The following is a 17,193-nucleotide window of genomic DNA, read 5'->3' as shown; positions in this document are numbered from 1 at the left end:
GGCTTCTTGGCCTAACCACGGGTGGCAGTAATAAGACCCTTGTATTATGTTCTTAAACAATGGACAATAATTCTTCGCATTCTAGTCTCTATGATTGCATTCCAGGAATCCAATTTGGATATTTCATCACAAATTAATTTTACCTTTGACCTACAATCATATTTTGTTGAGAAATAGACAGTAATTTATTTTTGAGCTTTTGGAGCTTTACGTCATTGGTCTTTGCAAAGAGTGTTGTGAGTGTATCCCATGCCTCCTTTGGTGTCTAATCATCTTTGATCAGCTGTAGCAAATCGTCTTCTATAGCCATTGTCAAAGCATACATGGCTTTGCCAACTTTAACTTTTCACTTTTTAAGTGGCTTTGCCTGCATTGGCAATGTTGTGTCATCTCCACCAACAACGACCTAGAAGTCTTGTCCCAATAGGTAGAACTTCATATGAGTACTCCAAGAACCATAGTTATTAGAATTTATACTTAATTTATCAATATTTCCAAACAACCTTTGCCATAATTAATTTTATGACTCACACTTTAATAATTGTGTGATATCAAAAAATTTCACAGCATTTCACTATACTTCTGGAGAATCTCTTCTTGTACCGGTCCAACAAGTGCACCTGCAAAATAAAGATTTTATCAAGAGCGAGTCCAAGATAGACCCACTCTAATACCAAATTGTTGAATTGTGGTGGGCTCTAATACGGAATTAATGAATAAAATCCACTAATAAAGCGAACCAACGAACAATTTTACTGCACTCAAAGTATATACAATAACAACACGGCATAAAATAAACTTATTCTAGATACTACTAAATTGAGTCTCACTCTTGAGAATACTTGCTCTAATTTTATCAGAGTCTCGCTTTTGAGATGTTTACTGAAAACACTCACACAAACTTGCACTCTAAATATCAGACCACTCTCTAAGCTCTAATTCTATTTGAATTCTTGTTATTCTCATGGCAAATGAACTCCCTATTTATACTAGTGAACATCCGACAAGCAACTACAATTTTTCTCTTCTTATTTAATGTCCAATTGCTAGAAAATCCAATGAAGTGCATGACCAAATCTGGCTCAAGAAACAAGCATGATTTTTCGCACACATACTCCCACATTTTACTGCAAATTTGGACTTTGCATTTCACAAGCTTCTAGTAGGCATAACAAATGCCTATGGCCCAATATCACTTTTTGTCAACAAAGTCAGTGATAACTTTTGACACATTCATGTAAAAAAATGAATATTCTGAAGTATTTTCAAAGTGAGACTCATTTTAGCTAATGAATCCTTATTAGCAGTTTTACAATTTTGTTAAGTTATCAGAGCTTTATTATGCAAGCAACACACTATATAATCTACCTAGACTACCTGCCAAAGGTGTTTTTATTAGATTTTAGGCAAGAATAATGAGTTTTCTGCTAAATTATGGTAGGGTTGAGAATGAGAAAATTCAGTCCTTGGGGAAAACGCCATATTCACTTTTTCACATGGAAAATGCAAGTTTTTCATTTTGTTGGTTATGTACATTGATGTCCTATATCTGGCTGGCATTGTGAAATAATTGCTTGAAATAATGGTTTACGCAAATTGATGGGGTCTGATGCCGAGTTCAAGAGGTGTAGGGAAGTGTAATGTAAGTGTTTATTCCTTAAGTGAGACGGCTTCAATAAATGAGTTGTTTGTATTTACTTGATGATAATGTAAATAGTGGGTTACATAATGCTATAGGCATTGGGTAAAGGGGAAAGGGATTATATTAAAATGAGTGGATTGCTTGGCAACAGTAGTTGTTTGGAATGATAATAATGCATAATGTTTTCATCCAAAAAGGTGATAGTGGCAATGATTTTTCTGTTAAGTTTGGTTCATGATGAAATGTAGTACTAAGTTTGCTTTAATTATGGTTGATTCCATCCGGATTTGAGATTGTTTGTATGTAATTTACAGGTTGATGGCGCTAAATTTCTTGTGGATTTGAACAATATACTTAAATGAGCTTTCTTTTCTTCCAATCAGGGATGGTTTATGGAGTCTAGGATTTTGGCCTTTTTTGGTTATTCATTCAACTTGGATAAAGCTATCATGGTCTTGATTTTAGCTATCGTATGGTTAGGGTAGATGTATTGTTTAGAAATCAAGAGTGTTTCAGAAGAAGTCCCTATACATTGTTTAAACCACTATGGATTTATTTTATGCTCTATAAAATAGTTGCTAAAACATGTAATCAATGTTTTGTATCTAATCATAGTGTTTGAAAATAGTGTTACAGTGCTTAGCAAGAGGCTTAGAAGATTTGTTGGTATTTGTTGGTATTCTACCTACCTCCGAACACAACACCCTTTAGTGTATAGGAAGAGACCTGCCAGAATTACTCCCAGAGGTTCTTGTGAACTTGAAGTGTTATGCACTTGCTATAGAAGTATAGAGACTTTATTCAAGAATGGAGTTGATGGTTTATGTCACTTGAGTTCTTCCTATTTATACTTGTTTATTATTTAGTTAAAGCATTCAAATAAATAGAGAGTATTTTGCACATTGAGTTCAAAACTCCCTTAAAAGTTTTGTATGTCGATATCAGCTTTATGCTAAGTCAACCTCGATTTGATGCGTGAAGCCCATGCTCAGGCATATGCAGTAACTTGAAGTATGAAATTGATAGAGAATAGGCAAAATGAGAACTAAATGAGTTGAAGAGATGTGGCAGTTTCATCTTTAATGAATTGGAAGTACAAGGAGACAAGTGAAAGCAACAAATGTTATTGGCTTGAGAATGCAGTGGAAATCTTATGCAATTCGAGTTTTACTTATTAGTGTAATCTATTTAATAGGAATTTTGGTCAATTATTGAAATTAAATGATCTTACTGGGATAGATGGTATCTTTTTCAAACTCATCTTAATGGATTTACAATTAACAAACAAGTCGTTGACCTTGGTCCCTAGCTTTTGATGTTTACAAAACAATGGATAATACTAATATCTTTTCAAGAAATACTTTCAGTTATGAAACAAATCAGATTCAAAGATTAAGCACATCTGAAAGGGACAAAGTATGCTGAAGCTGTCGGACGCTCAAGAAAACAGGATCGGACGTCTGATACTCATTGCGCAACTTCGGATGCATGAAGAACTTCATCACCGGACGTCCGATAGGATCCTTCGAAATCGACGAAACCATCGGACGCTGAATATGTCTCTACCGGACGTCCGATAGAAACAAGATGATTTCTCAAATCTCTTTGTTTGCTGTCGAACGCACAAAGAGCTTGCACCGGACGTCCGAAAGAATTGAAGAAAATCTCTTAAACCCATTCACTGCCTGCTGTAGGACGCATAAAACAGGGCTATCGGATGTTCGACACTCCAACGACTAGTTGACTCTTCAGCTACTTTCTATCTATTGGAAGCATTAATGAGGAACTTTCTTGATCCTATATAAATAGTGGTTGGTCAGATTTTTCAAACAACTTTTGCACACTGAAAATACAAAAGATCTAAAGTGGTTTTAGTGAGAAAATACTCTTCAAAGAAGATTTGTAGTCTTAGTGATGTGAGATTCATTATAAACTTTTCATTTGTGAGTGAATACTTCATGAGTGTAGTTTTGTGAGGGTTGTCCTGAGGGATAGTAAAATGTCTTGACTTGACCGAGTGGAGTTCGGGGCAAGGAGGAGATGAACCTTCCTTTGTACACAAGAGTGATTGTAATTCATCAACTTGAAATAGCTTGTTTGAATTAACCTACAAGCTCATGAGGAGTTGGGTAGTTAATTGGTTTGCTATTCTTTTCTTTTTATTTACTTATTGTTACGTTTGAGATCTTTACATTGTTTATCTCTTCTACTTGGTTGTCTTCGATCCTTACAATTGGTATCAGAACTTAGTCTTCTAGAGATTAAACTCAATCGACTTTGGAATAAAAATGACAACCTATAATGCTATATTTTTGAAAGGACAATCTGTGATTAGACCACCTATGTTTAATGGGTCAAATTATGTGAGTTGGAAAGAAAGAATGATTATCTTCTTACAATCGATTGATATTGAATTGTGGTTTATTGTTAATGAAGGTCCATATGATGCCTCTCTTATAAATGAAAATACTCATAAATCTAGACAAAAAATAAGAAGTGAACTGACTGCTATGGATAGAGCTTATCTCACCTTAAATGTAAAAGCCATGAATGTGTTACATTGTACTTTAGACTCAAATGAATCTATTAGAGTCAAAGGTTGCAAGTCAGTCAAGAAAATTTGGGATAAATTGATAGAAATTCATGAAGGTAGTGAGAATGTTAGAGAACAAAAGAAGTCCATCATAGTTACAAAGTATGAATCCTTCAAGATGGAACCTCATGAAAACATTGATAAGATGTATTGTAGATTCAATGACCTCATTAAGGATTTGGAGGTGCTGGAAAAGGAATACTCTCTAGATAAGAAAAACAGAAAAATTCTGAATGCTTTATCGAATGATTGGAAGAGTAAAGTGACTACCATTGAGGAAACCAAAGATCTAAATACCTTGCTTATTGAATCTCTCATTAATTCACTGATTTCTTATGAGCTAAAACTCAATTCCAAAGTGAAAAAGAACATTGCTCTGAAGGCTTCACAAGATGAAGATGATACAGCCTCCGTGAGTGAAGATGACATGGAAGGTGATGATAGTGATATTGCACTCATCACACGAGATTTCAAAAGAATACTCAACAAAAGGAGATTCAGAAAAGGTGGACCTAACAATTCCTTCCCGAATCAGCCCAACAACTTGAGAAACAAAAGGAAGTTAGAGTTCAACAAAAAGTAAACTGATAAGTACTTTGAATACGGCCAACCTGGACACTATGCAAATGAGTGTCCAATGATGAAGAAGAAAGAAGGAAGAAAATCAAGATTCAACAATTTTCAATTCACATGGAATGAGTGCAACTCCGATGGTGAAAGTGAAGAGGAAGAAGAATCTGCTCAATTGACTTTTATGGCCATTGGAGATGATGAAGTAACTACATGTCGCTCTCAACTTGATAGTGATGATGAAACTGATGATGATCTTGAATCTTTTATTATAAAATGCATGGTAGTTTGAAAGAATCTTATGTTAGAAACAAGAAATTAAAACATAAGATTAGCTTTCTTTTTCAAGATAATACACGTCTTTTTCAAGAAAATAAAAACCTGAAAATTGAAAGTGATTTCTTAAAAAAAATTGAGACTGTTTTACACTTTGAACTTGATAGAAAAATAAGACTTTGTGAAATATTAAAAAACGAACAAGGTGATTTGATAAGAAGAATGAATAATTTAAATGAGTTGTTCCAACATAAAAAACAAGACTATTTTCAAAGTAATAAATCAAAACCTCATTTTAAGATAAATTCTGCCGCAAATAAATTTGCTATTTATAAGAGAAGATAAGTAAGATTTATTAAACCTGTTCATGTAAATAACTCTTTGATTATGTGTAATTTTTGTTATCAAAAAGGTCACATGAAAAGTGATTGTTGTGTGAGAAAAAATATGAGAAGAGGCATGAATTACATGTGGATAGTTAAACATGATACTAACTCTAACAAGTAGAAGACATTGGTAAGATTGATGAGATTCTTATTCATAATGCTTTTTTGTAATTCTCTTTTAATATTTCTGATGCTTTGAACTGAATTTTTCTTGATTTGTATGATATCAAAAAAAGGAGAGAAAAGAACTATTCTGATTTAATGATGATTTACTTTGTTAAACTCTCTGTGATATGTTGGTATGTTGGTGATTGCTGAATTTTGGTATAATTTCTCTGTTTTTGTTTGGAAAATTGGATTATCTGTTATTGTTGCTAGATTACGGTATGAGATTTTTATTCTCGTCTTATGATGACAAAAAGGGGTGAAATGGATGCTATGTGTAAGAGAGAGTTATTCTGAAATTATAAGTTTGGATGCAATGAGTGAGGGGGAGATTATGCTCATATGCTCAATTTTTTTCTTTCTTCCATCCATTGTTTTGTCATCATAAAAAAGGGGGAGAATGTTGACCTTGGTCCCTAATTTTTGATGTTTACAAAATAATGGATAATACTAATATTTTTTCAAGAAATACTTTCAGTTATGAAACAAATCAGATTCAAAGATTAAGCACATCTGAAAGGAACAAAGTATGCTGAAGCTGTCGGACGCTCAAGAAGGCAGGATCGGACGTCCGATACTCATTGCGCAACTTCGGACGCATGAAGAACTTCATCACCGGACGTCCGATAGGATCTTTCGAAGTCGACGAAACCATCGGACGCTGAATATGTCTCTACCGGACGTCCGATAGAAACAAGATGATTTCTCAAATCTCTTTTTTTGCTGTCAGATGCACAAAGAGCTTGCACCGAACGTCCGAAAGAATTGAAGAAAATCTCTTAAACTCACTGCCTGCTGTCGGACGTATAAAACAGGACTATCAAACGTCCGATACTCCAACGGCTAGTTGACTCTTCAACTACTTTCTATCCGTTGGAAGCACTAATGAGGCACTTTATTGATCCTATATAAATAGTGGTTGATCAGATATTTCAAATAATTTTTGCACACTGAAGATACAAAAGATCTAGAGAGATTTTAGTGAGAAAATATTCTTCAAGGAAGATTTGTAGTCTTAGTGGTGTGAGGTTCTTTGTAAGTTTTTCATTTGTGAGTGAATACTTCATGAGTGTAACTCTGCGAGAGTTGTCCTGAGCGATAGTAAAACGTCCTGACTTGACCGAGTGGAGTTCGGGATAAGGAGGAGGTGAACCTTCCTTTCCACACAAGAGTGATCGTAATTCATCAACTTGAAATAGTTTGTTTGAATTAACCTACAAGTTCAAGAGGAGTTGGGTAGTTAATTGGTTTGCTATTCTTTCCTTTTTATTTACTTATTGTTACGTTTGAGATCTTTATATTGTTTATCTCTTCCACTTGGTTGTCTTCGATCCTTACACAAGTCTTATTCCACCATGGGTGTTTTCACTATTTTACGTGTCCTCCTGATTTTGTCCTTGTCCGTTACTTCTCTCTCTCTCTCTCTCTCTCTATAGTTAAAAGAAGTATTCTCAATGGCAGGGGGTAGAGAACGAAGGATGGCTGAGTGTATATTGTGCAAAGAAAGACTACTGGGAGTCGTATTTTGATATTTCACGTGAATGATTTAGCAATCAATTATTGTGCTCCTCCTTGTTGTTTCATTTTGCTTACATGAGCTTCGCCTTATGCAACCACCATGATAATTCTGCAAAGCTGTAAGTGAGTCCATTCGTGCTCCTTCCACCCTTTGCTAATATTTGCTATTCATTTAACATGCTAGCAAATATAGTATGTGGTTAATCTCTTTTTGTAATTTCTTAGCTATTTGGAGGATCTATTCTATTTCTTTCCTTTTTATTTTAAGAAGTTATTTTTTTTAGTAACTTTATTACTGTATGTTGTTTGGACCATATTTTGTAATTTTGGCTGTAAAAATGCTTTTAAGGAGTAATTGATTCACTTCTTTTGCTTAAGCATTATTACACTCATAGGGTTAAGCATAATTTGTTATTTCTTATAAGATTCAGATGGTATTATACTTGGATCTATTTGCAATGTTTTTGAATTGCTTTATATTGTATTCTGTCCTAGGGAAACGATACAGTAGATATGCTTGTCCTAGATTATTTCTCAAATTTGCTTCTTGCTTCTTGCTTCTTTTTTGTTTTTTAGATCACTTGGTACATAATAAGTTTTGCTTGGTTACTGTAGGTTCTTAACTTACACGGTCAATGATGGTTCTCATGATGCTAATTCTTTAAGGTTCTCAGTAGGCGACTTGAAACAAACGTGTTGCATCTTTAATTTGATTTATTGAGGCGTTTTGGTGTTCAGTCATAGGAAACAGTACATTTTTTGTTGCACCAGTATGTCTGTTAATTTCATATTTCTTTTAACATTTGAGATTTAGAATCACCTTGCTGGACTAGCTAAAGCTGAAATTCTAGGGGCAAAAGGATGAATTTTCGTATGTTGGCCTTGTTACCACCGAGATACTTTGTTCATTTTGCGTGAGTCTGCACATGAAGTCAATTTTGATTTCTGTGTTTCCCTTTAACAAGACCAGGCTAATATTCATGTATTTCTTGATTGGTTTACAATTCTTTTTTTTCCATTTAATTTTTGTGACTGTTTTGTAAATAAGATAACGCAGATTTTGGAACTTGTTCTTTTCAAAAGATTGCTTGTAGTAATTCTTGCTTCTATCGTTGTTAGGCATGCTATGGTCCTTGGGAGTGCAAATTAAGTGTCCATCCATTTGGTTTAGCAGCTCAAGACAATGGTCCACCAGTTGCAATGCAATACTATGATGGGTTTGTTTTTCTCCAAGACCATTCGAATCATAGATTTTGATAGAAATCTCCTGCAAGGCTCCAAGGCTGTGATGTATACCATGGAGGCGCTGAAGCACAAAAGAGAAACTTATTACTTTTGTAGATGAATGACTATAATTTTGATTTTTCTCGTTGATTAGTTTAATTGAAATCCCTCAAAATATGTTTTTGTTTTTCTTCTTTTTTAGACTTTGAAACATTATCATTTCATGTCTTGTGGAATACATGAACACATTAGAACATCATACATTAAAGCTTTTCACTCAAAATTACAAGAAACGATTGTGCATCAATGTAATTACATTTGGTTGGGAACACAGGCCATATTTCCACCGTGCAACGCACGGTTTATGCCTCCTAGTCCAAGATAATATGCTCTCATACCAGGATGCTCTCAACACATTTCAATTTGTTGCTGTGTGCTCATGCCACCATCAACTGTTGCAAGTAATATTTCCGGATAGCCAACTTTAGAGAGATGATATCACTCAATAATATTTTCACAAAAAAAAAAAAAAAAAAAAAAAAAAGCGAAACTTGGTACTTGCGATGCAAAGCTCCACTGATGGATTTAATTTCAATTGTGCAATCTAAAAGACAAATTGCTCATTGAACCAAATAGAGATTTTATTTTTAAAAGAAAATACAAGCAAACCAAAATATTTGTTCTTCAACTAAATAACAGCCCAAAAGGCAGTCACAACTATTTGTACAACTCCAGGACTCCAACATTACCCACAAGACATTGTAATTTTACGTCTTTAAATCCAGCTCTTATAGCCAAGGCTCGAACATCAGATTCTGATCGCTCTTTCCCTCCAGGATTTTGAGTCATCATGAGCGCATCAGCTTGGAAAATGCCTTTTACAAAGGCACTAGTATCAGGTTTCACAGGCAGAATCAAATCAACCACAATTACTTTTCCATGGTCTGGCAAAGCTTTGAAGCAGTTCTTCAGCAGCTTTAAGCAATGATCATCACTCCAATCATGGAGTATCATCTGTGACAAAATTGTCAATGAAATTCGGATAGAGGGTAATCCAAATTGACATGGCTCATTTTTTTTTTTTTTTTTGAAACGAAGTAAGAGGGTAAGGCAACAGAGGTCTTGTGTCTGTAGGTTAGTTATTGGTATATTTTGCATTTTCAAACATAAGCTAATTGCTTAGAACTTGAGTTGTTGGTTTCATACCAAAATAAAAAATTACATAATTTAGAAAGGGAAAAATCAAGAAGCATCCTATCTAGCACATTCTACATGTCTTCCCATACAAGAAGATTCCTTGAGAGTGATGCATAACATTTTTGTTGATCAACCCATAAAAAAAAATACATGTGGTAGGATATGTACAAACTATCTATTTCTGCTTTAATAGTAAAACTTACGATCATCTATAGACATGCAAATAAAGAGTATCCAGGGGTTACTCAAGAGGCTGATTTTCAAGGTTCTTAAATTGCCACAGTAGTTATTCAATTTTTAGGAGATTCAAATTTTGCAAGGGCACTTTTTTATATCACCATGCAGTTCCCCAATTAAACACCGAGGTTACCTTCATGAAAATAGCATCTCCTCCGGGAACACTTTCAAACATATCTCCACCAATGTGTTCCACTCCTGTGCCAAATTTTTTACGAAATAGATATTATGGTACTACTAAATGATAAAGCTCTACATTCAGGAATTGATGGTTGTTTACAATTCTGTTTATGAACAGTTTACACACTGCACAAAACAATTGCACCTTCACATATATATGTGAACATACATCTTTGTACATTTCAGTTTTGCAACGAGCTTTCCATTGAACGTAAATGATAGTATGATCAGTAGAAATACTTCATAAGTTCACTTACTCTAATATAGTGAATCAATTTGTGCATTGTCGATTCTGTGTTAAGGAATTGAAAAAGGTTCTACTGTTAATTTGTCTTCAACTTATAGGAATTCTATTTGCTATCCCTACCAAAACTTATTATCCATTCAAAAGAAGTTTTTCAAAAAAAAGAATTAGAAAACAAATCCACATCAAAGTCTTAATTTATTCCCAAGGCAACAGCACATCTTAATTTTAATCTGCATCCAGGTACCTCTGCATCATATTAAACTGAACAAAAGTCGAATTCATGGTCCATATGATCATTATTCTGCTGAAAAAACACGACATACAGAGATAATGATATGTGTGAGTGCACTTCCTCAGTGGACATGTTGCAGAATGCAAATCAAATTAGAGTTCCTCTGCAACAAGCAAGCTGAAAAGAGATTCTATCTCAAAATTACTATTGATTAATACTAGAAACAACTTTCATTGTAAAATGAAGTTATCTATGAAAAGATTTTACTCCAATTATGTGAATTTCCTTACATTTAAATCAATAGTAGGTGTGAATGTAAATGGTAAACAAGAAGAAATATGAAGACTAGCAAAGTTTTGACAGTGAATATTTACCAGGATAGGATGGTGCATTTTCAATGACATGTGGTAGATCGAAATTGATACCCCTTATGGAAGGGTATTTTGATATAATCTTGTGAAGGGTTATTCCAAGACCACCACCAACATCAACCAATGTCTGAAGGTGTTCAAAACCCTTATATTGCTGAAGCAGTTCTTTCATCATTATGGCTGTAGGACCAACCATTCCCTTATTGAATAGCTCATTGTACTTGGGATCCCTGGTAGGGAAGTCAAATGCATGTACACCATGGACTCTATTGAATGGAATTCCTCCTTCAAGCACAGCATTCCCTAATTCATACCTAAAATAAGAGCTAAATTTGAGGCTCCCACTATTTGCAAGTAAAACTGCATGAAGTTTTCCATACCAAAAGAATTCAGCAGGACAAGGTAAACCATTTAGCTATTTATCTAACTTATAGGAAATGACTTCAAGATGTCAGTACACCAATATAGTGGTGGATCTATAGGAGGCAGCAAGGGGCGGCCGGCCCCCAAGATTTTGAAAATTCTTTTGTATCCCCTTAAAGAATGAAGAGTTTTCAGTTGCACCCTTGTAAAAATTTATAGTTTGCCCCCTCAAGATTTTTAGAAAAATTTAAGGTATCCTCTCAAATGTACATCTTTCATAATCTTGCCTCCCAAACTCTCTATCTTTGGTTCCGCTAATATGCCAAGAATGGACTAAGCACACAAGCAATCAATGAATCATCACTGATATGAAACTGAAAATTTGAAAATAGATCAGGCCTCTACAAAAGATGACATGTGAAAATCAATGTACAATGTTTGTTATCAAAAGATCATGTTCATGAAAAATTGATCTTTAATTGCTCATTAAACTGCACGGTGAACCTTTTACCATTTTCTGAGGCATAAGTAAAAGTTTGTCATGCATTTTATGATACCCATGGCAAAAGTTTCCACACAGTAAAACCAGTATACGTGCAATTTTTTGCATGTTTCCAACTCGATTTTAAGGGCTTTGATATATCCAAGTTACTCAGCTTAGAACAACCATTCTTCCTTTCTTGCATTCCATTTTAATAGACTAAGGTCATCTATAGGTCAATTTATAAACAGATATACTCCGTCCCACCCACCAACGCGGGCATCCTCACTGGTTTTGGCCTAGGAGACTTATTTTGTGTTCATTAAGTTATATTATTTCATGTAGCATTTAGACATTTTAACGCACAATACTTGTAACCACCACATAGAAATTTAATATTCTTATAAATAATCAAGAACATATGTAAAATGTAAAGGCTTAATTACAAGATACCCCCAAAATGAATGTCACTTTCTCACTTTGTCCCACTCATCGTCCAATTGGATGAATTAACTTGTGAATTTTCAAGTTATTATCAATGTGATACAATTAAACATGTAGCCGCAATCCATATTAAGTATGATTTGATCATTTGACATGCACACTTTGCAGAAAAGCAAAAATAATAATGCACATGAAAATATATTTTTTCCACTTTATTGAACTTGTTGGGAACATAGCTTGGATTTAGTAAAAATATATTTTCTAGCATTCCTTTAAATCTTATATTGGTGAGAAGATATATTTTTTATTATATCATTAATTTCATTGAGTGGAACTTCATCTCTTGTTGTAACATGTACATCTTATAGAACAAAATTCAATTTGATTTGAGGGTATGAAGAGGATGAGAAATAAATATAAAAATAAAAATAAAAAAAAATTTGATCGTGTTATGTATTAGAAACATTGCCAAGTGCCAATAGGAAAATGTGGATATGAAAATAATAAGTTTCTGATGGGGTGTTTTGTAGTTAACCCAAATGTGAATCTTTAAAAATTAACGAGTTTGACTGGAATCCAACAAGATGTCATTGATTGATGTCAATTATTAATATATCCTCCACTAATGTCAAGCTTTAATAGTTTTATTGTATTTCCTCTACGCATTCAATTCACTTAAAATTTATGTATTTTACATGCCGAAAACAAGAAACCTGTGGACTTGTTCCGTCAGTTTTCCTGTATATTTGTTGTTAATTACTCATCAAAATAAAACAAAAAAAACCTGAGTTTATCCACAGAAATACTAAAAAGCATTCTTAGAAAATCAAACCAGCTTACCAGCTATCAATCAAGACCTTATTTTGAAGCAACTCCACCAGAGGCGCCACTGAGTTTCCCTCCTCATCCGGTACAAAATATTCGGCAACCGGAGACAACCCATAAACTCTTTCATAACCCACATCAGTTTCCCCACCACCGCCGCCGTCGACGGCTACCTTAACGACGTCGCAAGTGAACAGCGAGTAGCTACTCAACAAGCGAAGCATTCTGTCGAGCATGGAAGCTGCATCAGGATTATTAGTAACAGGCAACTGGGATGCGATTTCTGAAGGTGATAGCTTGGCTCCTGGGCCGGCTTTGGCAATGATTCCGAACAAATTTAGCTTCACAGCATTGTATAAAACCATCGTCAGTGAAGCCGAACTAACCAGCAGCATTGCATAGGAGAAATGGTTCTGTTTTTCTTCTTCTTTTCCATTTTCACCCGATGATGATGATGACTTCAGTAGGCTTTTCACTGAACTCTCCATTTCGACTCAGTTTCCATCCGCCAGCTTTACTCCACCTTATATAGAAGATCATTTGGACTTACATGGTCCAGTTTGCCTAGAAAAAGTCTATATTCTAGTTCCGTTTTTAATAATTTTTCATTGGCACGGGAACTGTAAGTGCCCCGATAAAGCCACTCAAAAATATTCGATTTTCCCTTACCTTTAATTGGATAACTAAAAGGGTCGGCAATTGAAGCAGGCATGGGGTAGGGTGGGTTCATTTTCTCCCCCAGTTAAAAAACACAAATAAATATATGTATTATAATTAATATATAATATATTTAATATTATTAGTTACAAGTATTAGGTTATATATATGTAATATAATTAATATTAGGGAAGGGTTAAATCCACACCTCTCCATACTAAATTCATACCTTATACACTTATGCCCATAGGTTTTTAATTCATTTAATGCTTCTTGTAGTTTCAAGAAACATATGTTTATTTAATAAAAGAAAGAAAAAAATGGTTAAATTGTAAAAGAAAATATTCTCAAACATTTACAATGGCTTAAGAATATTTACTAATTTAAAATTTAATTTTGCAATCTAAAATTTTCAATTATTAGTAAGCATGTAAATAGAAATGTTCACATATTTCAATTCCATAAAATTAAAATCAAGCAATTTCCAAGGTACAATATGCACTCCGATTGAATTGATGCCAGTAATATATACTATTTTGTTACATGTAAGTTTTAAAGAAAATTTAATTGAATAAAAAGGTAGTAGGTCATAAGAGGGAGGAGAAGAAACATAAATTTTGAACAAGAGAAACAAGAAAAGGAATTTCTATATAAGACTTAAATAAAGATTGGATGTGAATTTTTTTTGTAGAAAAGATGTTAATATTCCTTCTTTTCGTTATGTAGAAAGATAATTAAATGCTATTAAAAGTGTTGATATAATGTATAAAAACTAAGGGCGTAGGTGTCTAATAATTGCATAGCGTGGTTAATTTAGCCACATTGCTATTAGTATTGACAATTTGTCATTGGAAGAATTAGGAAAAAAGTTTACATTCACTAATATATTAGGGTTTATTTTAGTTTACACTCGTCATTTATCCAAATTTTCGTTTTTATTCTTAAACTTCTAAATGGGACACTTTAGTCCTTAAACTATTAAATTTATCCTATTTAAGTAAAATCATTGACAAAAGTAGACTAAATTTTATATTTAAGTAAAACAAATTTTACATTTTAGAGACTAAAGTATGAGAAATTTGATACTTTAGAAATTAAAGTAAGATAAATTTTATACTTATTAGACACTTAATTTAACCCCCTTCCTTAATGTTATTAGTTATACTAATAATTATACATTTATACTAGTACAAATTAGACACTTTCCCCCATAGTTATTAAACCCAACCCGGGAGGGAATCCGGCGAACGAGGTGGGTCAACGGGTTACTGGTTCAACCAGTGGGTGAGTGGTTGAACCGGTGGGTCACTAAATATATTTAAATATTATATTTCATAATTTTAAATATAAGATATAAGATATAAATTGTAATAAATAATGTCATAGCAAATACTCATATAATTTAATTTGCTATAAAATAATTAATTCATATAAGAATCAATAAAATATAAAATTATTTAGTAATACACCAAATTTTAAGTATAAAATTTTATCTATATTCAGTGTAATTATCTAACTTATTTATAAGTTTTAAGTGTAAAAAAATATTAAAAATAATATTTATCTTTAAAATGAATTATGTAATATGTTATTTTTGAAGTCTATTTTATAACTTATAGAGTTTGGGGGTCATAAATTTTTATTAAAAGATTCCAAATAAATTTGTTTTAGAGAAATAAAAAAAAGATAAAATTGAAAAGGTTTATATATTATAAGTAAGAAACCTTAGCACCATATTGTGAAGTAGCTTGGTGGTGTCTGCGTTGTTGCAATGCTCGTCCAATGTTCGAATCCCATCAAAGGCATAAATTTTTTCTCAGGAACCCGGTTTGTAGACAAAACCGGCCGGGTTTCGGTTTAATCCGGTCGAACCGCCGGTCCATTGACTAGTCAACGGGTTGATTGCTTAAACGATCTAACTCAAAATCCAATCCGGTCCAATATTCGATTCACCGGTTTGACCGGTTCGACCGTCGAATTGGGCCGGATTTAATAACTATGCTTTCCCCACCCCACCCCCTCTGTGGATTTAAATGTTCGGCAGGCCCTTTCCCCACCCCATACCTGTCGTGTTGCCATTCCTATTGTAACTTTCCCTTTTGCCTAAACTTTTTCTTGCAAAAAAAATATAAAAAAAAACCAAAAATAGAGTGAAAAGTATACTCAAAGTGATACGTATGCCCAAGTATAAAAACATGAAAAATCACCATATATTTATATTTTATGTTTCCAATTTGAAAATTATTTCTCACAATTGATTTCATGCATCTAAACTAGGGATTAGTTTAATTTTTACCCTCAATTTTATTCTTTAATAATGATACCAGGGTGAATCCTCTTAGTTAATAGTTATTAATATCAGGAGCAATGTACACACTAATATTAAAGATGTAGACAGTAAATCGACAAAAATAAGCTCAATATAGTTAGAATAATTACCATCTATCTGCAGGATCTATTACAATTTCAAAAAATAATCAACTTTTAATTTTCAAGACATAATTATTTCCAGCTATTGACAATAAAATTGCTGAAAACTCTGAAATACTCTTCTCCTACCATCAGACTGGGACATCTACGACTACAAGTATACCAACTTCCGTATCAGAAAATGAGATACTAAGCAGACAACTGGCACCCTCTACTATTATTACGGTTGGAGAGTTGGAGGCAGGAATCTTTGCTGGGGGCCCGCTTATAGGTAATCAACAAATTCGTTCGCATTTTTGGTGTGCAACCTACTCTATTAGGAATCTTTGCTAGGGGCCCGCTTTGCGGTAATCAACAAATTCGTTTACATTTTTCGTGCGCAATCCAATTCTTGGGGGACGGGGAATTCAACGAACGAGAAATCATTCGAGGAAGCCACTGAAAGTAGCTGGTGGGAGGTCAATCAAAATTTAAAATCTTGATAGTGGTCAAGAAATCAAATGATTATTAATTTTTCGTGTACTTTACGTGCTTGCATGTTATATTATTTAGATAGAACCATAAAAAGCAATTACGTTTCTTGTGTAATTAATTTGTTATAGCTGTAAATACATACTAAAAGATTAGAAAATTGTGCTATGCACGATTTTTCACACATTATATTGCGTTAGTGCTCATCATTATGTGCGATTATGTCAATAGTAAATCAATAAAAATAAGCACAATATAGTTAGAATAATTACCATTTATCTGCGGATCTACTACAATTTCAAAAACTGTTCAATTTTTAATTTTCAAGACATAATTATTTCCAACTATTGACAATAAAATTGCTGAAAACTCTGAAATACTCTTCTCCTACCATCAGACTGGGACATCTACAAGTATACCTACTTCCGTAAAAGAAAATGAGATTTTAAGCGGACAGCTGGCAGCATCTATTATTTGAACGATTGGAGAGTTGGAGGCAGGAATCTTTGCATCAGGACTAGGGGCCCGCTTTAGGTAATCAACAAATTTGTTTACATTTTTTGTATATTTTACATGCTTGCATGTTACCATCTAGACAGGACGACGAGGGGCAGCTGCGTCCCCATGTAAGTAGTCTGTTATGGTTGTAAATACGTACTAGAAGGTTGGAAAATGGGCTGCACC

General features: G+C 33.7%; 1 protein-coding gene across 1 annotated transcript; it reads right to left on the bottom strand.

Moving 5' to 3' along the window:
• Positions 1 to 8,997: 8,997 nt before the first annotated feature.
• LOC113717575 (cathecol O-methyltransferase 1-like) lies at positions 8,998 to 13,642 on the bottom strand. Its single transcript, XM_027242359.2, has 4 exons — positions 12,967 to 13,642; positions 10,842 to 11,152; positions 9,942 to 10,006; positions 8,998 to 9,388 (listed from the first exon to the last, which is right to left on the bottom strand). The coding sequence occupies exons 1-4, from the start codon at positions 13,437 to 13,439 to the stop codon at positions 9,092 to 9,094; spliced, it is 1,146 nt and encodes a 381-aa protein (XP_027098160.1). The 5' UTR covers positions 13,440 to 13,642; the 3' UTR covers positions 8,998 to 9,091.
• Between the last annotated feature and the right edge of the window lie 3,551 nt (positions 13,643 to 17,193).

Source organism: Coffea arabica, chromosome 1c, assembly GCF_036785885.1.
Source record: "Coffea arabica cultivar ET-39 chromosome 1c, Coffea Arabica ET-39 HiFi, whole genome shotgun sequence".
Taxonomy (NCBI): Eukaryota; Viridiplantae; Streptophyta; class Magnoliopsida; order Gentianales; family Rubiaceae; genus Coffea; species Coffea arabica.
Note: the sequence above shows the minus strand (reverse complement) of the source record. Positions and strands in the feature narration are given on the sequence as shown.

Excerpts from the sequence above, each read along its gene's own strand:
- LOC113717575 (XM_027242359.2), bottom strand. The coding sequence starts at position 13,439 with ATGGAGAGTTCAGTGAAAAGCCTACTGAAGTCATCATCATCATCGGGT. Across the intron at positions 11,153-12,966 it reads AAGGTCTTGATTGATAGCTG|GTATGAATTAGGGAATGCTG; the intron begins GTAAGCTGGTTT and ends CTCTTATTTTAG. Across the intron at positions 9,389-9,941 it reads GAGATGCTATTTTCATGAAG|ATGATACTCCATGATTGGAG; the intron begins GTAACCTCGGTG and ends ATTTTGTCACAG.